The following is a 17,376-nucleotide window of genomic DNA, read 5'->3' as shown; positions in this document are numbered from 1 at the left end:
TGCTGTCTTTGCTTTGTTGGTCTGCCTGGTTCAACGTAAATCGATCTCTGGAGGATGAATCTATGCTTCATTTTTTTCAGTGGCACCAGGCTTATCCAGAGCCTTTCAGGAATCTTTTTCCTCTGCAACATTTTCCACGTACACCTCAGTGATCCTGATGTGCTCCCAGGCCAGATGACAGGTTTTCTCCAAGTATTACATCCTGATCAGATGCTGAACCACCTCAGCTGCCTCCCGAGATGAAGAAACGGTGACACCATACATTTTCAGAGAAAAATAATTTAAAATTCATTTGTGACATCATTCTTTCAGAGCTCATGGTCATATGTGAGGGTTAGAGCATCAGTCTACTGGTAAATGGAAAGCTTTACCTTCTAGCTCGGGCCTTTGCAACTTCTGCATGACTGGTGACTGCTGGAAAACCGTCAGTGAAGCCAGGCAGGAGAACTTCGCTGGGAGCCCCTCCTGAAGGCTGACCTGGGAAGATAGCCATGTCTTGCTCTATGGCACTCGTGAAGAATTAACATGAGTCTGCTGGCCTGTGAACAACAGCCTTTATAATTTAGTCTTACATTTGTTTTGTAGACGTTATTTTATAACTAGGTATCAACTGGTTTATTATTTCCACACATTAAAACATATTTATGTCACCATGAAGGCATCTCAGTGAATTCCCATGATATGAAGTGGTATGTTTACATGCAGATAAAATGCTAATAAAGTGACTGTTTAATTGCCATGATTAGACCCTGTGGAGGCGGTCCGGGTCTGGCTGGTCTCCTGTGAGCTCACATGGACAGCAGATGAAGAGCAGGAATTTTTAAGCTGACCTTAAAACATCAAAGAGCTCTGCTGAAGCTCTCAAAGGACTGAGATCATATTCCAGCTTTTACATTTTTACATATGCTCCTCTCAACATTTTCTGCCTCATTAAATATTGTTTCTAAGCTTGAGGTTATGCAATCCTCTTTCTTCTGTTATTTTGACCCCTCAAACTTAAGAGTTAACAGAGATAGAAAGCAGGTTTCCCTCCACTGTGAAATCCTGATATATGATGCTCCGGCTGATGGGAGTGAGGACTGAAGACCCTCCCTCTGCTTCAGATTAAAAAGCATCAGTTTTATCCAGATCTCTTTGTTTTACCTCTGACTGCCAGAACAGGTGGGTTTCCTACACGTTAACTACTTCGACTGCTGTTTTCCTTCATGGCCTCACACTCGGTGACTGAGAGCTCTCAGGGGTTCATTTGTGTGTTGTTGGGCTTTTTTTCATCAGGATGAGAATCGCTGGAGTTCTGATCGTGTTGTCTGCAGCTCTGTGCATCGCTCAGAGACAGAAAACAAGCTGGAGACCGGAGTGGGATTACAGGAATGAAGGCAAGTTTAACAGCTCAGTGTTATCAGCTCGGCGTTACAGGGAGCTTTTTGAGAGGAAAACTCTACTGCTGGTTATATTTATATTTTCTTTCAGCAGAGCTTTAGCTCATTTTACTTTTTTGTTTTTTTAATCTGACTAAATAAATTTCAAATAAATAAATACATTTCTTAGATGTATAATGCTTAGAATAAATGTTACCAGAAGTGTTTTCAAATAATTATTCTTAGTTTTCTTCATTTAATGTTTGTCCTGGTAATACTGAGTGAATGTTAACAGATCTGAAGGTTTACACATCAAGAGGGTTTCCTGTTTTCTGTTTTGAAGTAATCTGCTGGAAGTTGTAAATGGTAAATCATCGATTCCAGTTTGTCAGCTATATTCAGCAGCTCGGGTGTTTTTCAACAGGATTTCAAGCATCTTTGTGATTCTGTGTGTTTTTAAGAAGAATCTCATCTACTTAACTAATGTTAAGGATTAGTTATCAAAAACCTTTCTATTCTGAAGAAGCAGTGAGTCAGACCTTTTAAGAAAAAAGAAATCCCTAGCGCTGGAGCTCGTTCTCTGTTATTGTGATTCATTGGTTCTGTGAACTTAAACTTTATATGTTATTTTAAAAAAGAAGTGCTGTTGAAGAGAAAAGACCTTCCCTTGATGTTCATCTGCTTCCTTCATTTTCAAACATGTTTTATAATTCCTGGGAGATCCGCGTCTCCACTAAAATCTACACCCATGGCAAGTTTTACACACCAGCCAGTTTATAGAGAAACTCATCCACAGTCTATGAAAACTATTATTAGTTGCAGCTCTGCACTGACTTCCCCACCACTCTCCCTCCCTCTTTTTTTTTACTTCTTTTACTTTTTTCTACAAGGTTACAATAATTCATGATACCTGTATGAATGAAGTCATGTACAGTTGTTGCTGATGTAATAATTCCAAAAGCAGAAAATAATAAAGTTTGTTTTCCTGGCTTGCTCACCTGCAGCAGAGAGAGTGAACACCAGAGGATGTGCCAACCTCACGCTGGTTTTAGACAACTGGAAATACGCCATCATGACGCAGGTCAAAGATCTGCTGCTGCATGACCACAACACTGTGCTGCCCGACTATGGCAGGTGAGGTTTTCTGTTTTAGGGCCTTTTCTAAGTCTCCTGCGCCACAGTTACATCAGTCTGGGTGTTCGGGCTTTGCGCATCAGTCAAAATGTAAAGAATAACTGTAACATTAAAAGGTCAGCTTTAATTTGAGCAGGTTTGCACAGATATAGAAAGTATATCTTTCTATATCTGTATCTATTTTCTTCTAAATGTGACCACAATTATTTTTTTAAATTAACATTTGGTATTCAGTATGATTTCAAAGTAGCGACTGAGGCCATGAACTCATCAGGGCCTTCTTCTTACATGGACTAATGTACTTGGACACTGCTTTCCACAACCAAGAGGTGAAAGAGGAGAGACAAAAAGAAGGCGCAGAGAAGGAATATAAAACTGAAACTGTTGGAGAGGAAAAAAACACTTTAATTTCTTTGTGTTCTTTCAGGATCCAGCCTCTGTCAGAAGCTCTGGGAGATCTTTACAAAGAGTTCAACTCCCTGAAGGAGCGTCTCGCTGAGCTCACGACCAAGTTTGATGGAGTGGAGGCTTTCGTGGACGATGTGAGATTAGGGAGGAGCCCTGCACCACTCCGAGGTGAACCCCGACCCCCAGGGTCACTGCCAGGGGAGGCGGATGGTGCTGGAGGTCGGCCCAGTGGAAGGAGGAGCCGGGTCATAATTCGGAGAATCAAGAAACCTGCCGGCTCACAGGACTGAGGATACAGCATCATACTGTTAATGCCGGGCTGAGTCGTTACATGTTTGTCTTATATTTCACCTCACTGTGTTTTCTGGTGCAAATCACATTTATAACTTGGACTTGAGAAGGAGAGACTGTAACATAAACTTAATTTACACCTTAACGCTTGAGTTAACACACATGTTAATATAACAGCAAAGAAAGCCCACTCTGAGTCCACACGAATCTGCACAAAAAAGTCTCAGATGTTGGACCAAAAGCACAAAAGTAAGAACATAAATAAAGTGCACTGTGTTGGAACTCTTTCTGTTTTGTTCAGTCCATAGTAATCACAACATGCTGCTTCTTATAGCATCTAACTAATTTTTAATAAATGGAAAATTACTATTTCCTCCAGAGGAGTTGTTATACTCTTCTTCACCAGCAGATGTCTCCCCAACATCACCGAGATCAAAACAGTGATTTAGTTGATTGAGAACTTGGTTTTCAATCAACTTCGATTTCGACATATTTGACTGAATACAAAATGGATTTAAACTTGTTGTGGTCAATAATATTAATATTAATAATAATAATAATGATGATGATAATAATGACATGGTTTTCTTATGGTCTTTCAAAATAAAAGCCTATTTGCTACAAGGATTGAGGATTTCTAACAATCTTCAATTAGTCAGCATCGGTGGTGTTTCAGTTTTGATTCTTCTTTACTTAGTTTTATCGGTGCGCATTATTGTTTGGATCACTTTTGTGTTTGTATGTTTGTGCATTTTTTCTAGTTAATTGAGCCCAATAGCGTTAGTGCTACTTCACTTAACCCCTAACCAGGATTTTAATCAAGTTATCTACACATGCAGGAAGTTCACAGGTTCATTAAATAAAAGTTGTTATGAACAATACTTACCCATGGTTATTAATACCCATTCATCCATTCATTTTTTAAAAAGTGACGTCAGATACTATTAGTAGTAGTAGTAGCAGCAGTATCCTTTAGTGAGAATAATGTGGATATATTACACATATTTGATGTGATTTTTGTCTTTTTCTTCAAAATAAACCTTGTGCTTTTGTCACGAAGTAGTTTTTTTTTTTGTTTTTTTTTTACTATAGAATAAAACATAATAAAGATAGATGTAATTCACGGTAATAATGTCAGTGGCTGGGTTTCTTTGTTTTGGTACTGAAAGTGAAACTTCCGATCATCACCTGAACGCGGCATAAGTTTCTTCTTTGCAGAGAGTCAGACAGAAACGAAACTGAAAAGGTTGCTTTCCGGTTTAGGGACTCTCAAGATTTTACCTACAGAAACAAGACGAAGGAATCTGTAAAGACTGCATTATCTAACCAACTACTGACCTAAACGGATTTTTATAAAACCGGGTAATATTTTACAAATACAAACGTATATGTTAGATCAATAATGGGGAGATGCGGGTAGGGTTGTGAGTCTGAACCTTTGGGGACGGTCCCTGTGTGTGGGCGGGTCCATCAGGAAGTTAAGTAAATGTTTGTCTGGCAGATTTTTAGTGTACGACTTGCGAAGCTAACATACAAACAGGTAAGCAAGAACATCATGAACTTTATGTATTTTTGTCTTTATTTAATAAATGTCACTTGGTTATTTCAGATCTTACGGTCATTCTTGTCCTTTTATCCAGTAATAACAAGCGTACTAGACTATTTTTATTGTATTCTTATTACCTTTAATGCCACAGTCGCTTCTCAGCCTGTTTTTGTGCATCTCTGGTACTTTTTGGTAGTTTTTACTCCTTGTATTAGACTTTATGACGCTATTTTGTCAAAATATGATGCTGTCATTTGCTGTTCTACTTCATTTTATCATAAATTAATTGTTATCATATTCATTTGTACTGCTGATAAGATGAGGCAACCTAATAGGGTGTTTTTATGACTATTGAGGAAGTCATTGCAGAGTGTGTGCCATGATATGCTGTGTGCAGTATTTTTAAGGTATTTCTGCTCTTATAAAGAAGATCAGTTGCACTAATTTTATTAACTGTAATGCAACAACCTTGACCTGAATAGTAAGCCTCACAGGGATTAAAAGCTGTAACTGTGCCTGTATTTTTATATTTAAAGACAGTTCCCGCAGAGCAGGGGCTCACCTGAGAAAGGTGTCTCTACAGATGGAGGAGGGGGGAGGACACCCCCACCGTGCCAGTGGGCAGCAGGTGCAAACCAAGGAAGCTGAGGATTCTGCAACCAAAAGACCACGGAAGACAAATACGGTAGACATGCAGTCACAACAAACAGCTTTCAGGGGCCTGTTAGTGGTGTTTGAGCCGTCGTGAAATATATAAATTAATGTGTGTTCCAGGAACATGGAGCTGGAAAGCCCGGCAGGAACAGTCGAGAGAAGGAGAGGAGAAGAAGGAGAAATCAAAGAAGAAAAAATGCTAAAGGAGAGGCAGATGTCAAAAGTGAAAACATACAGAAGGATCAGAATAAGGCTATGGAGACTGAAAGCAGCCAAACTCAGGACAGCGAGTCTTTAAAAACACAGCCTGAGCTTCCCCAGACTGAAGACAACTTGCAAAAAGGGGAAAACAGCGGCGAGCAACCACAGAAAGATCCTAAGATGGTGCAAGCTCAGACTCAAATAAGGAAGCTCAAAGGCTCAGATAAATTCACACAGACTCCAGTTGTTACTCAGAAGAATCAGGAAACACAGACAGACTTTCCTGTGCCAAAACAAGACGAGGGAAAGGGTGAAAAGACTCAAGCCGCCACAGAGAAAGCTGCTGAGGTGCAAGAAGATCAGAACAAGCACACACCTGGACCCAAGCTGCAAGGAGACAGCTCAGTTCAGACTCCATCAGAGCAAAATCCAGAAGGAGAATCATCAGAGCCAGCCAAGGAGCAACGAAGCGAGAAGGAGTCAAAGCCTAAACAGGAGAATCCCTCTGCAGAAGGCTCAGGTGTTGCATCTCAAACTGAAGAAGGTGCCAAACAGAAGTCTTATGCCAAAGCTGTGGCTGGAGTGGGAGGGAGTGACAAACAGTCCACTGTGGCAGCCACTAACACGGCAGAAAAAACATCCCAAAGCACACGGTAAGACTGATTTTAACTGTTTATTTAAACTCTGGAGCTAAAGCTCATATTTAAACATTTATCTTTTTCACTCACAGCGATCGAAGCCCAGTGAGACCTCCACCCGGAGTTCCTATGTTCACCTTTCACATCTACGCTGTGCTGGACAAAGCGTTTAGATTCAACCAAGAACACGACAGACTTATGCTTCAAAATCAACAAGGGTATTTCCCGCCCCTTGTAATAACACATTTTGTGTAAGTATCTATGATGTATTACAGGTTGTATTTTTTATTGTTCTTTATGTTAGATTTTAGGACAGTAACATACACAAGAGGTTAATAGCAAAGCTCCTATGGTTCCACAGTTTTTTCCTGCTGCTTAGGATGATAGTGTGATTCTATTTTGTGTTTGGCCTTTTTACTTTATACATCCAAGTGCCTGTACTAACATAGGTCCATAAAGAATTTCTTTCCTGGTTTGGTGTGGAAGGATTTCTGTGGTTTGATCAAACCCCCAATTAACCAATTTTTTTGAAAATATACATTGGGGCATTTTAGCCTCTTTCTGTTTCTTTGATATGACAATGGAGGAAAGCTGTGTAGTAGGCCACGTAAAATCACAGAACGAGGTCAATGCATAGTGAGGTTCATAGTGGGCAGAGGTCTCCAATTTTCTGCAGAGTTATTTGCTACAGACCTCCAAACTATGTGTGGCCTTTAGATTAGCTCAAGAACAGTGCGTAGAGAGCTTCACCAGCTGCACCCAAGCCTTACGTAACAAAACACAATGCAAAGCATCACATGCACTGATGAAGTGGGGAAAAATTAGATTGGCCCGGGGAGAGTCTGCAATCCAGCAGAATGCCTTTGGGCAGAGACTGCTAGGCCAGGCCTTCTTGTCCAACGTCACTGTCTGACTTAACAAATGCACTCCTGGAAGAATGGTCAAAAATTCCTGTAAACACTCCTAAACCTTGTGGAAAGCCTTCCCAGAAGAGTTCAAGCTGTTACAGCTGCAAAGGGTGGGCCGACATCCTTTTAAATCCTGTGGATTAACAATAGAATGCCAATCCAAGTACATATGTGAAGAAAGATACTGAGCAAATACTTATCAATGCAGTGTATTTGGAGAGTAGCTTGTGTAGATTGTCAAGCATTTGAATATAGCTGTTAATATATTTTATTTTATTATATTGTTTTTTCCTGCATTTCACCTGAATAAGTTCTTTTTGTCTCCAGAGGATGTTGTGTTTTTATCTAGATAGATAAAAATTTGGCATGAATATCCCTTTCACTCAAATCTTCAATATTTTATCTTTAGTGGACTAAAGCAGGAAGGTTATCTGGTGGAAGCATGGCTCTCTGTTGAAGAAAGCAGCTTGCGAAGAGGCAGCTGGGTGACTTATTGGTATGGTGTAAAGCAACGAGTCAAAGAGATTTCAGGAACTGCCACAAGACATATTTACATTCCTTCAGACCCAAGTATTAAGGGTAAGACAAACACTGAGCTTGAGACTGCTATTATGTCATTTGTCCAATTCTGTTTCCTGGATTTCCACATAAACTGATCCCAAACCTGCCTGTGTTTTATGCAGAGATGCATCTTTTTGAAGGACTCATTAGCCGTTATGATGAAAAAGGTTTTTTCCACAAAATGTTTAACTGGAAGAACACAAAAGGTGTGGAGATTTCAAATGCCTGGCAGTCCTCAGCTTCAACTCTGCTGAACAGAATCTTCCAGAAATGGACTCCGTCAGATAAAAAGAGCACTGAGAGCTTGTGTCAAAGTTTGAAGTATTTTATGCAGAGTCTCGGTTCTGCTCACACTAGGATGGCATACCCAGACAATTCACATCCACCTCAGGTCCAGGTGTGTTCAGCAAAAGGACAAAAAAATCAAAGTAGAAATTATCTACAGTAGCTTCTATAAACCACCGTTAATACATGATTTGATTTTCAGGTGTCAGAGTTGATTTCAGAGAACTTGCTCCAAATCTTAAAAGGAGAGCCGAAGGAGAAGCTCCCGAGATCCTGCAGGGACACTAGTCCTCTCGTTCTGGGGCTTTCTGTTTTCATGGTTACCCAAAGTTGTAGCATTAACCTTGGAGTTAAAGGCTGGGCTGAGCTGTGTCTGCTGGTCTCACAGTCTGCACTGGACAACAAAAACCTGGATGGGTTGCAGAGTTGTTTCACAAACACACAACAGTAGGTTTTTACAATCTTTAAGAAAAGTAATTCTTGCCCTGGTTAGACAACAGTTTCTCACTGACAAACGTTTTGTTTGTTTGTTTTAAAAAAATCCATCTAATTGATGTGAAATAGATGTTGCTGTTTGCTACATTTTATGGACTAATAAAAAAGCAGCATAGCAATTCAAAGGCTTTAATTACTTTAAAAACTAAATTAAATGAAACTCCACTTCTAAGTTAAGTTAACCTTCATCTTTAAACATTATCTTGGTGATTGAGGTGTTGACATTTGAGCTTGTATCCTCACATGGTTCGGTTTCCCCCTCAGCACTGTGGTGGGTCTGATAAACCGCTGTGCCCAGTACATGGTGGCAGAGGTCGTCCTGCTCGTTCCTCTCCTCTTCAGACTCAGACAGCCTGGAGCTGATGCAATGAAACTGGGTCCCACTGTTGAAGAAGAGAACTGGTCTGGACTACAAAGCATCAATTTCAGTGGATTCAGAGAGAATATCCAGTTCTACTCTAACAAAGGAAAGTGAGTCTGTCTCAAACCCATCGTAGCTTTCTTTATTTTCCTGAAGTGTTGATCTGATTTACTGAATTATTTTATTTTCCATCCACAGCAGGATGCTCTCTCTGATCCAGGAGCACTTATCACTGGCTACAGAGACGCCTCTGCTCCTGGTGAGCTGGTTATCTCTGGTTGCATTTGAGGACCTTCCTGAGTTTTCAGACGTGACAGGAGTATCTGCAGAACAGCTGATCCAGAGTCTGTTGTACAGACTGAGAAAATGTGGTGAAAGACCAGATTTAAAGAAAGAGGAAAAGATTTTAAAGGTGAAAAACCAACTAACTAATATAAACTTGTAATTTGACCTTGTTCCATCTTTAATACAGTCCTCTGTGATCACCTTTGTTCTTCCTACATGCAGCATGCTCAGCAGTGCTTTACCCACATCCTCCTGAAGGTAGACAGAGAGAAGGACAGGTAACGACACCTGAAATGTGCTTCATACATTCTGGTGTTGTGCTTTTTGTAACTTTAACTTTGTCTCTGCAGAATTATTGAAAGTGAAACCATCAAACATGCGTTCGCGAGCAGCATTGATGTTGCAAAGAACACGTGCCGATTAGTGCGAATCGTCCCGTGGTACCAGGCCATCGTCCTGTCCTACCAGCTGGTGCTGAAGGTGGCAGCGATTTTGGAGGCTAAAGAGGTAAAACCCTACATGTTATATTTCCCATAATGCCTCAGTGTGATCTGTTATCTTAAATTTGTTTGTTTTGTGTCTTCTAGTCCAAAGAAGATGAGTTTGAGACCTTAAAGCAGCAGCTTCTGAAGGACTTGTTTGCAACGCAGGACCGAATCAGAGAGAAGAGAGACGAACTGCTTCCAAACCCGCTCCTGACATCATCAAAATTACTCAGCTATCCAAAGGAAATCGAGGCATGTAGCAAACACAGCTGATAAAATCAAACTACGTTGCTAATAATGATTTTTAAATGTATTTTTTGTTGGTCAATAATTGCACATTCCAAAGACATTACTGAAATGTAAAAAAGGGATCCTCGATAATGTAACTATAAACTCTTTGCACTTATTTAAATGTAATCTGGGCTGATATTAGTAATTTATTCTGATTAGATAATCAGAGTTACCCATCAGCCCTGCCTCTAACCACTCAGTTCACCTCGTTTAATGCCTGTGATGTTATCAGATGTGGGACGCGCTGCTGAAGGTCGAGTGCTCTTCTGAGGAAGTTTCATCCCGCTGGAGGCAGAGCCTGGAAAAAGACCTGAGGAAGAGGGTGTCCAAGGTCAGGACCCGTGCACCGATCGGTGTCAGACCAACATTACTGGTCTCGTTTTAGAAACACCTGAGTTCTATTCTGTCAGACTGGTGTCGGTTCAGCATGCAGATGTTTTCCCTCTGAACTCACCTGAGCTGTTTTAATTTACAGATAAGTGACGAGGACAAAGTCATGCTCTGCTGCCTCGAGTCGTCCCAGACTGCATTAAGTAAAAACCAAGTCATACAGGCCTGTTTGGACGAGCTGTGTCGCTCTGCGATCAAGACAATCTGCCAGGTACACTGTGAATTAATAAATGAGTCAGAGCACAGTTTCAATATTCGCTTTTAAAACCTTTAAAGAGCACTTCCAAAGTTATAGACTTTATTTTTCTTTTATCAAACGCGTAGAGATTAAGATGCACTTTTAAGTGTTTTAAGTGAGGTAATGATCACCAGGGTCACAACGTAGAAAAGCAACTGTACTTTCACGGCCAAGTGACCCCTCGCTCTCTCCCACAGTCTGTGTCTCGAGCTTTGACTTGTCTTTTCCCTACATTACACTCAAAAACCTCAGAACAACAAAAAATGTAACAGAGAGCTGGTTTAACAAATCAATCAGTTGATAGATATGATTTTAAACGTAACCTTTTATTCTATGGTGCCGAGCTAGGTCACTTAGCTTTTAGCAGGTCAAATGTAAGATTTGGTTTTTGTATTTATAATGATGATCTCTGAGCTACAAAACTGATTAACTGGTTTCTCGTTCATTTGTATTGTTAGTTTATTACATATTAGTTTCACTATACATGTATAATATGATATAACATTTATACATTGTAACAGTAGTCAGGAAAAGATTTGAGGAGTTCGGAGCAGGAACTACGCACCCAAACTTCTCTCACAGTAGTGTAGACGTCCATGTCAACACAGGCTCCTCAGACTAAGGGCCTGATTTACTGAGTACAAACTATTTAAGCTCAGTGACAGGGTTGTGTGTAAGAGAGAACGCAGAGATTTTTGCACCTGACTCTGTTGTTTATGCATTTCAGAGAGTTCCTCTATCAGGACACCAAAAATAGGGCGGGGAAATTTAAAAGAAAGGTGAAAATGACTTGCTGACATTGCTGTTTACAACATGCAGTTTACTGCTAACGGCACCGATTTTTAATGCTGAAAAAAGCATGTTTTTTGCACTTGATATTGCCTATAACATTGCCTGTGAGCTTTATTTGGAGATCGTGCACACACTGCATTTTGCCCCATTTAGGAAATCTGGCCATTGCTGTCTTTGCAAATATGACCCTATTAAAAAAGACTAAAACTTAAGATACATATTTTTGGTTTAAGTTAACTAAAAGGTTCATTTTTGGTTATAATAAACTTTTCTCTCTCAAAATTTGTAATTTTTCTCCAGTAAAATTCTTTTTATGTGAATGTAAAATGTCAGCTTTGAATAAATGTGTGGCGTTTGGACTTTAACAAGACTCACTGGAAAATTCTCCCATTAACATTAACGTCAGTATTGATAATGTATGCTACACTGTATGTAGCATACATTATGAAGTAGGAGAGTAAACGTGTTCTGTTTGTAGAGAAGGCAGGAGGGAGACCTGATGCGAAGTCTGACCTCTAAGGACAGATCAGCACTTCCTGCTGCTGTTGTGTCTGCTGTGGTGGTCGAGTCAGCTGCACGGTTCAGAGACAGCGTGGTGGTTCAGCTGCTCGACCCTCAGTCCGCCGTGAGCCATCTCCTGTTGAAGGGTACGTCATTTCTTTGCTCATTTACGTCTTTAAATTTTTTCTTGCTGCTGTTCGGGTTTTGTGATGGCTGCGGTGTTGCTGCTTTGGTCCAGGTGACTGGAAAGCGATCCAGGTGGACGACACCGCAGGGCAGGTGGTCCACAGCTGTGTGGAGGCCGTACACTCTCTGGTGGGGTCTCTGCTTCAGGGAGACGTGGCTCTGGGAGACCTGCAGACTTGCCTGAAACACCGGGAGCAGTTTAAAAAGCTTTTCCAGCAATGTGAGAACCATCAGAGTCTGCTATTCCTTCATTCTGTTTTGAATAATCTCACACATCCTGTCCTTTATATAAATGAGATATTCAGAAGATTTAAGTACAAGAGGGATGCAAAGTTAACTAATTTTCTCCGTTTGCCTCTTTAGCTCATGCTTGCAAACTGTCTTGATTAATATGAGCTGCATCGTGTTTTCCACAGACAAGTTAAACGCTAAATCTGAGAAGGTTGCTGTCAGTGCAGACGAGGTTTTAGCTCAGAGAGAGAAAGATCTGAACACGTTCGTGCAGAGGAAACAGCAGATTGATGCTCTCATAAAGATGATAGCAAAGGTTACAGAAAGCATCACAGGTGAGTTGAATGTCGTTCATTTCATCATTTTAAATATTTTTGCTGTGTGGTGGTTTAATGGCTTCTTCACACTAACATGGTTCTTATGTCAATAGTTCCTGAGATGTTGGCCCTGGAGGAGCAGCACAATGCAGATCTCCACGCTGTGAGCCTGAACAAACTGATGCTTGTTCAGCCCTTTGATGCTGAAGGCAAATTAAAGAGTGCCGGCTCTCCACGCATCCTCTGGTATAAAACCAGTATGAATGTCTTAAAAATGGCCACAGAGATGCACAAACTGCGAGACAGCAACCTGATTCTGTCCTCGTGGGTCAAAGGAGCTGCATCTTTGGCAGCCAGAAATCCCTTCCAAGCTCCTGTTTCAGTGAACCTAACACAGGTCTGCGACAACATCTGGAACCCCCTGCTCACCGAGTTTGTTGACCTCGCCGTGAGCATTGCAGAAGCAAATATCACTTTTAGGCAGCTCGATCAGGTTTTGCTTGAGTCTGGGGACCAGGGTGATGGGAAAATCATAAAAACAGAGCTGGATCTGATGTTGGAGATGTTTTCTGAGGCAGGAGGGTCCAAACCTGAGGTCAACTGGATGAAGATGAGACTCAATCAGATCCAGAAGTATAGACAACTCCACGAGGCGGCGGCTGCAGCCAGCGCCGTGCTGAAGATTGCAGGAAAAATGGGGCTTTCTGGAAACTTCACTGAGATCGAAGCACTCAGTCAACTGGTAATACTTTATGAATATTACTATTTACTTAAAGGATGTTCTCAAAGTCTCGTTGACGTGGTGACCAAAACTGAAGACGTTTAATAGATTTGTGTAGGAAAAAAAATATACGCTACATTTTCCAGAATTTGTTTTTAACAGTTTCTAATGTTGTAACCTGGAGTTTCAGTCAGGCATCAGCCTGGAGGGACTCTCGGTGTGTTTTTTGGCTCATTCTCCTGCTGAAAAAACAAATGTATTTCCCTCTGAGCTTGAACTAGATGAGACTGTGTGTCTCTGCAGGAACAGTGGCAGTAGCAAAACCCCCAGACATCATCACAGCTCCTCCTGCACATGTGCAGATGCCATTTGTTCACCTTCTCTGTGTCATGGCAGTTTTCTTTTTCTTTTTTATCTCAAGAAGGCGGGGCCTCACGTAGCACTTTCATCGCACAGGCCTGCTGATACAGTCTCCTCCCAAGAGCTTTTACTTATATCTATTTGCTTGATCTTTGAAAAGCAGAGAGAACATTTCTGGACCTACTGACCTTCATGTATTAATGTAATTAGTGTATTTCAGCTCACTGAGCAGATCTTGCCACAATGTGCATGTTTACAGTAGCTGAGTCACGCTTCTTTATTTATCTTCTGCACAACTGAACTGAAGTTCTTAAAACCATCAAGGAGCAACTTCACGTGCTAAATGTGTGCAAAGCTCTCCTCATAGTTTTGGTGTCTTCAGCTATCTTGACTCCTACTGTAAAAATAAATACTAAAACAAGTGATATTTGTTGGATAAAACATAAGTTACACAGAAGCCCAAACATTTATATTGATATTAACTAAATAATGTTTCATTCTATGACGATATTCGTACCTTCCACAGGAAGAGGACAGCTTTAAGCGCAGGGCTCTGAGCTCTCTGAGTGACGACCTGTTTCGTGCCAGACAGCAACTCTCCAAGGTCACCAAGCAGCACACTGCCTGTCTGGAAGAGTTTCTAGCGAGCCAAACGCTTGTCACCTGGGTCAAAGAGAACCTTAAAAGTAAGGTGATCTCATGAAAAACACAAAGCGTCCCTTTTTTGGTTATAAATAATCTTGTGGCCTTGCAGAAGATGCCTCCATCCTCACTTTGTTCTCCCGTCAACAGACATGAGCGATGTGAAGGTTTACGTGGATCTGGCTTCCATATCTGCTGGAGAGAACGACACAGAGATCGATCAGGTGGCCTGCTTCCATGATGCAGTGATGGGCTATGCCCCTCTGCTCTACTCCCTCTCCCCTCAAGCTGGCTTTAATGACTTCATGAGGTGTGCTCGGCAGGTGTGGGACACCCAAAGTAGAGATGAGAAGCTCCCTGACAAACTGGTAAAAACTGGTATTTACATCATCTCTCTTATTTTTACGCCTACATCCTGGCTGATGTTGCAAAGCAGCTATAAGAGTGTTTGGTTTGGTTTTCAGAGCGAGTCTACCCGCTTACTCAGCTGGCTAAAAGCACTGAAGGAGACTCACGGCTCTGTCGAGCAGTCCTCCCTCTCCTTGGCTTCCTCTATTAATGCTAATGGAGTTTATCACATAAACTGGTCTGATAAAAACACACAGAGGGTGAGTGCACAGTGTTCCTTTGACAAACAGAATATGGGGCTTACAAACTGAAGTGATTTTCAAATTCTTATTAGTCAGTTTTTTCCGATTCCTTTGTAGAGATGTCTTCAAAACATGGTGAAGGTCACAGTGAGAAGCAGCAGAGAGGAGAAGAGCTACAAGCTTGAAGATCTGCTCGAGCTACAAAACAAACTCATGCTCATGTCATCCAAAGGGGAGCACGGCAGAGAGCAAGTCAACAGGTTCACAGAGGTCAGCGGCTTTTAAACGGTTAAATTATGACTCTTCTTAGCAAAGGAAACTCACTGGAAGGTTCTCAGCTTCTTTATTGTGTTTCATCTTATTTGTCAGACTTGTGTACCTGTTGTGTCCTCGAATTAAAGCTTTGACTCCACCACTTTTACAGCTGAGATAATAGGATGCAGGAGATCTCAAAAGTATTCAAGAAAAAAAGCAGACCCTTTTAATGTACTCTTGGTTAGCATGACGATAAGTCATCATATCTGACACCATCACTAGTTTTTTGTGCAATAAATGCAGTTCTGTCCACTGACACTAGAACCTAAGCTAAAGAGAGTTAAACATTTTAGCTGTAGACCCGGTGTCTGTGGTTTAGGATAGTATTAACTGCAAAACTCCTGCTGCCATGTCCTCGTAGGTTTTTGAGGGAGTTCAGAGACTGGGCACCATCCTTCTTCAGATGCAAACATCTGGGAACATGCTCTTCAGAGACTGGCACGCTGAGGTCGAGTGCTGCCAACAACAGCAGCCATGCATCAGAGTCACCTTCTTGTCCCTGAAAGGTAAACAGATGACATACTACGGTGAGGTGACAGCGCAGCTGCAAAGCCTTGCGCAGTCCATGGATACATGCCAGAAGGAATGGCGTTCCTTCATCAGCAGCATGCGCTCCCGCTTTGGCTTGCTGAACCACTACACCTCGGAGCAGATGGTTTATTTGTGCCACTGGATACACAAAGTGTGTCAACGCCAGGCGTCTGTTCCTCAGCAGTTATGGCACTTACTGTTTCCCATAAAACCTGAGTGCACGCCAAATGATGTCAGACACGCCTACAGTAATGCAGCAAGAATGAGCTCAAACGCTGATGAGTTAGAAGATGTTTCGTCTGATGACGACGACATGTATTACGAACCTTCAAAAGATGTGATGCCAGCACAACAGGCTGAAGTGGACATGAAAGAGGCTTCCGACTTGATGGAGTTTTCTTCGGATGATGAAGAAGATGAAGAGGACAGTCTTGAGAATCTCTGGCAGCAATTCAAAAAAGACATGAGTCTTTACCTGAGTGAGTCGCTGGATATCTTGACACTAGCCAACTTCCTCTCATGCCTCTCTGAGATGAACCAGCAGCACACGATCAGAAACCTTCTGTCAGTTCTCCAGGAAGGAAAGCCCAATCTCGTTCTGTGCCCCATTGCAGAGGTTTTTACCACCACCCTCTCTTTTTACATGGAGAGTCCAGAGCAGCCTCTGCCGTCTGTTGATGAGGTTCTAGTCTGCAGAGAGGAAACCACAGAAGAGGAGGTGGAGATCTTTCTGCGCCGTGCTCTGAGTCAAGGCTCCAGACAAAACTGCCAGAAGATATACTCTCTGGTGAATCCAGGGCTGCTGGGATATGATGTCAGTGTAGCTTTAGGGGAGATCTTCGACAGTCTTGAGAGAAGTGCCGGCCCGTATTATCGTCTGGTCATAGTGAGTCCGGTTGTGCACCAGCACAGATACGTGCCCTCTTTCTTCAGCAATGATAAAGTGCAGGCTGGTGTGGGTATAACAGCCGACACTGCCAGGAAATATCTACATCACCACTTCACAGAAAACATGCTTCAGCAAAACCCCGTCACACGGGTTTCTCCAGACAAGCTCTCAGTCTGGATCGTGTCATCTGAGCGCCCTGCAGTTGGTAAGGACAACCCCTCCTTGCACTAAAATTATTAAAAATGCAGTTCAGTTACAATATTTAAATGTTGGCATCTATTCTTTTCTTAGGGAAATCACTTTACATTGATCGTTTGTTTGAGAAGTTCCAGCAGATATCTCCCAGAGCAAAACATATCAGCCTCAAGCTGATTGAGCCATGCGTTGACATAGACTCACTGATTAGGAGTCTGTCAGAGAAACTGGAACCTTTGAGAGAGCAAGATCCCGTCATTCTGCACATTGACACTGCTGGAGTAAGTATGCAAGCATTTACAGCTGCAGGCCGTTTGTTCTGCTGTTGCTTGTGCTTGAGTTTGACAGTCTGTCTTGTTTTTTCACTTTGGACACCTCTCAGGTTCGTTCAGGTTTGGAGGAGCTCTTGTTCCACCTGTTAGTTCTGGGTTGTTTGAACGACAGCCATGGCATGCTGTGGAGAAGAAATGTGGCTCACTTAATCACAGTTGAGGTCCTGAAAACATATGCATTCCCCCCAAATCATCAACAAGAGGTAATGAGCTTTTTAGACCCTCATTGAATAGAACTTCAGAAC

At 41.8% G+C, this 17,376-nt stretch overlaps 1 protein-coding gene across 1 annotated transcript in view; it reads left to right on the top strand.

Moving 5' to 3' along the window:
* Positions 1–4,679: 4,679 nt before the first annotated feature.
* The window catches only part of rnf213b (ring finger protein 213b), a 33,813-nt gene continuing 21,116 nt past the window's right edge, over positions 4,680–17,376 (top strand). Inside the window, exons 1-25 of the mRNA XM_026177843.1 lie at positions 4,680–4,731; positions 5,274–5,422; positions 5,512–6,245; positions 6,323–6,481; positions 7,548–7,717; positions 7,822–8,096; positions 8,187–8,431; positions 8,744–8,950; positions 9,039–9,252; positions 9,348–9,403; positions 9,476–9,632; positions 9,713–9,862; positions 10,134–10,232; positions 10,377–10,502; positions 11,800–11,968; positions 12,061–12,228; positions 12,425–12,574; positions 12,670–13,298; positions 14,164–14,323; positions 14,430–14,647; positions 14,744–14,887; positions 14,987–15,139; positions 15,546–16,809; positions 16,896–17,080; positions 17,182–17,334. Coding sequence (XP_026033628.1) covers positions 5,321–5,422; positions 5,512–6,245; positions 6,323–6,481; positions 7,548–7,717; positions 7,822–8,096; positions 8,187–8,431; positions 8,744–8,950; positions 9,039–9,252; positions 9,348–9,403; positions 9,476–9,632; positions 9,713–9,862; positions 10,134–10,232; positions 10,377–10,502; positions 11,800–11,968; positions 12,061–12,228; positions 12,425–12,574; positions 12,670–13,298; positions 14,164–14,323; positions 14,430–14,647; positions 14,744–14,887; positions 14,987–15,139; positions 15,546–16,809; positions 16,896–17,080; positions 17,182–17,334 — 6,087 coding nt within the window. The 5' untranslated portion in view covers positions 4,680–4,731; positions 5,274–5,320. The remainder of the gene's footprint in view (positions 4,732–5,273; positions 5,423–5,511; positions 6,246–6,322; positions 6,482–7,547; positions 7,718–7,821; positions 8,097–8,186; positions 8,432–8,743; positions 8,951–9,038; positions 9,253–9,347; positions 9,404–9,475; positions 9,633–9,712; positions 9,863–10,133; positions 10,233–10,376; positions 10,503–11,799; positions 11,969–12,060; positions 12,229–12,424; positions 12,575–12,669; positions 13,299–14,163; positions 14,324–14,429; positions 14,648–14,743; positions 14,888–14,986; positions 15,140–15,545; positions 16,810–16,895; positions 17,081–17,181; positions 17,335–17,376) is intronic.

Source organism: Astatotilapia calliptera, chromosome 8 (genome assembly GCF_900246225.1).
Source record: "Astatotilapia calliptera chromosome 8, fAstCal1.2, whole genome shotgun sequence".
NCBI classification, from domain to species: Eukaryota; Metazoa; Chordata; class Actinopteri; order Cichliformes; family Cichlidae; genus Astatotilapia; species Astatotilapia calliptera.
This window is presented reverse-complemented; position numbering and strand designations above follow the sequence as displayed.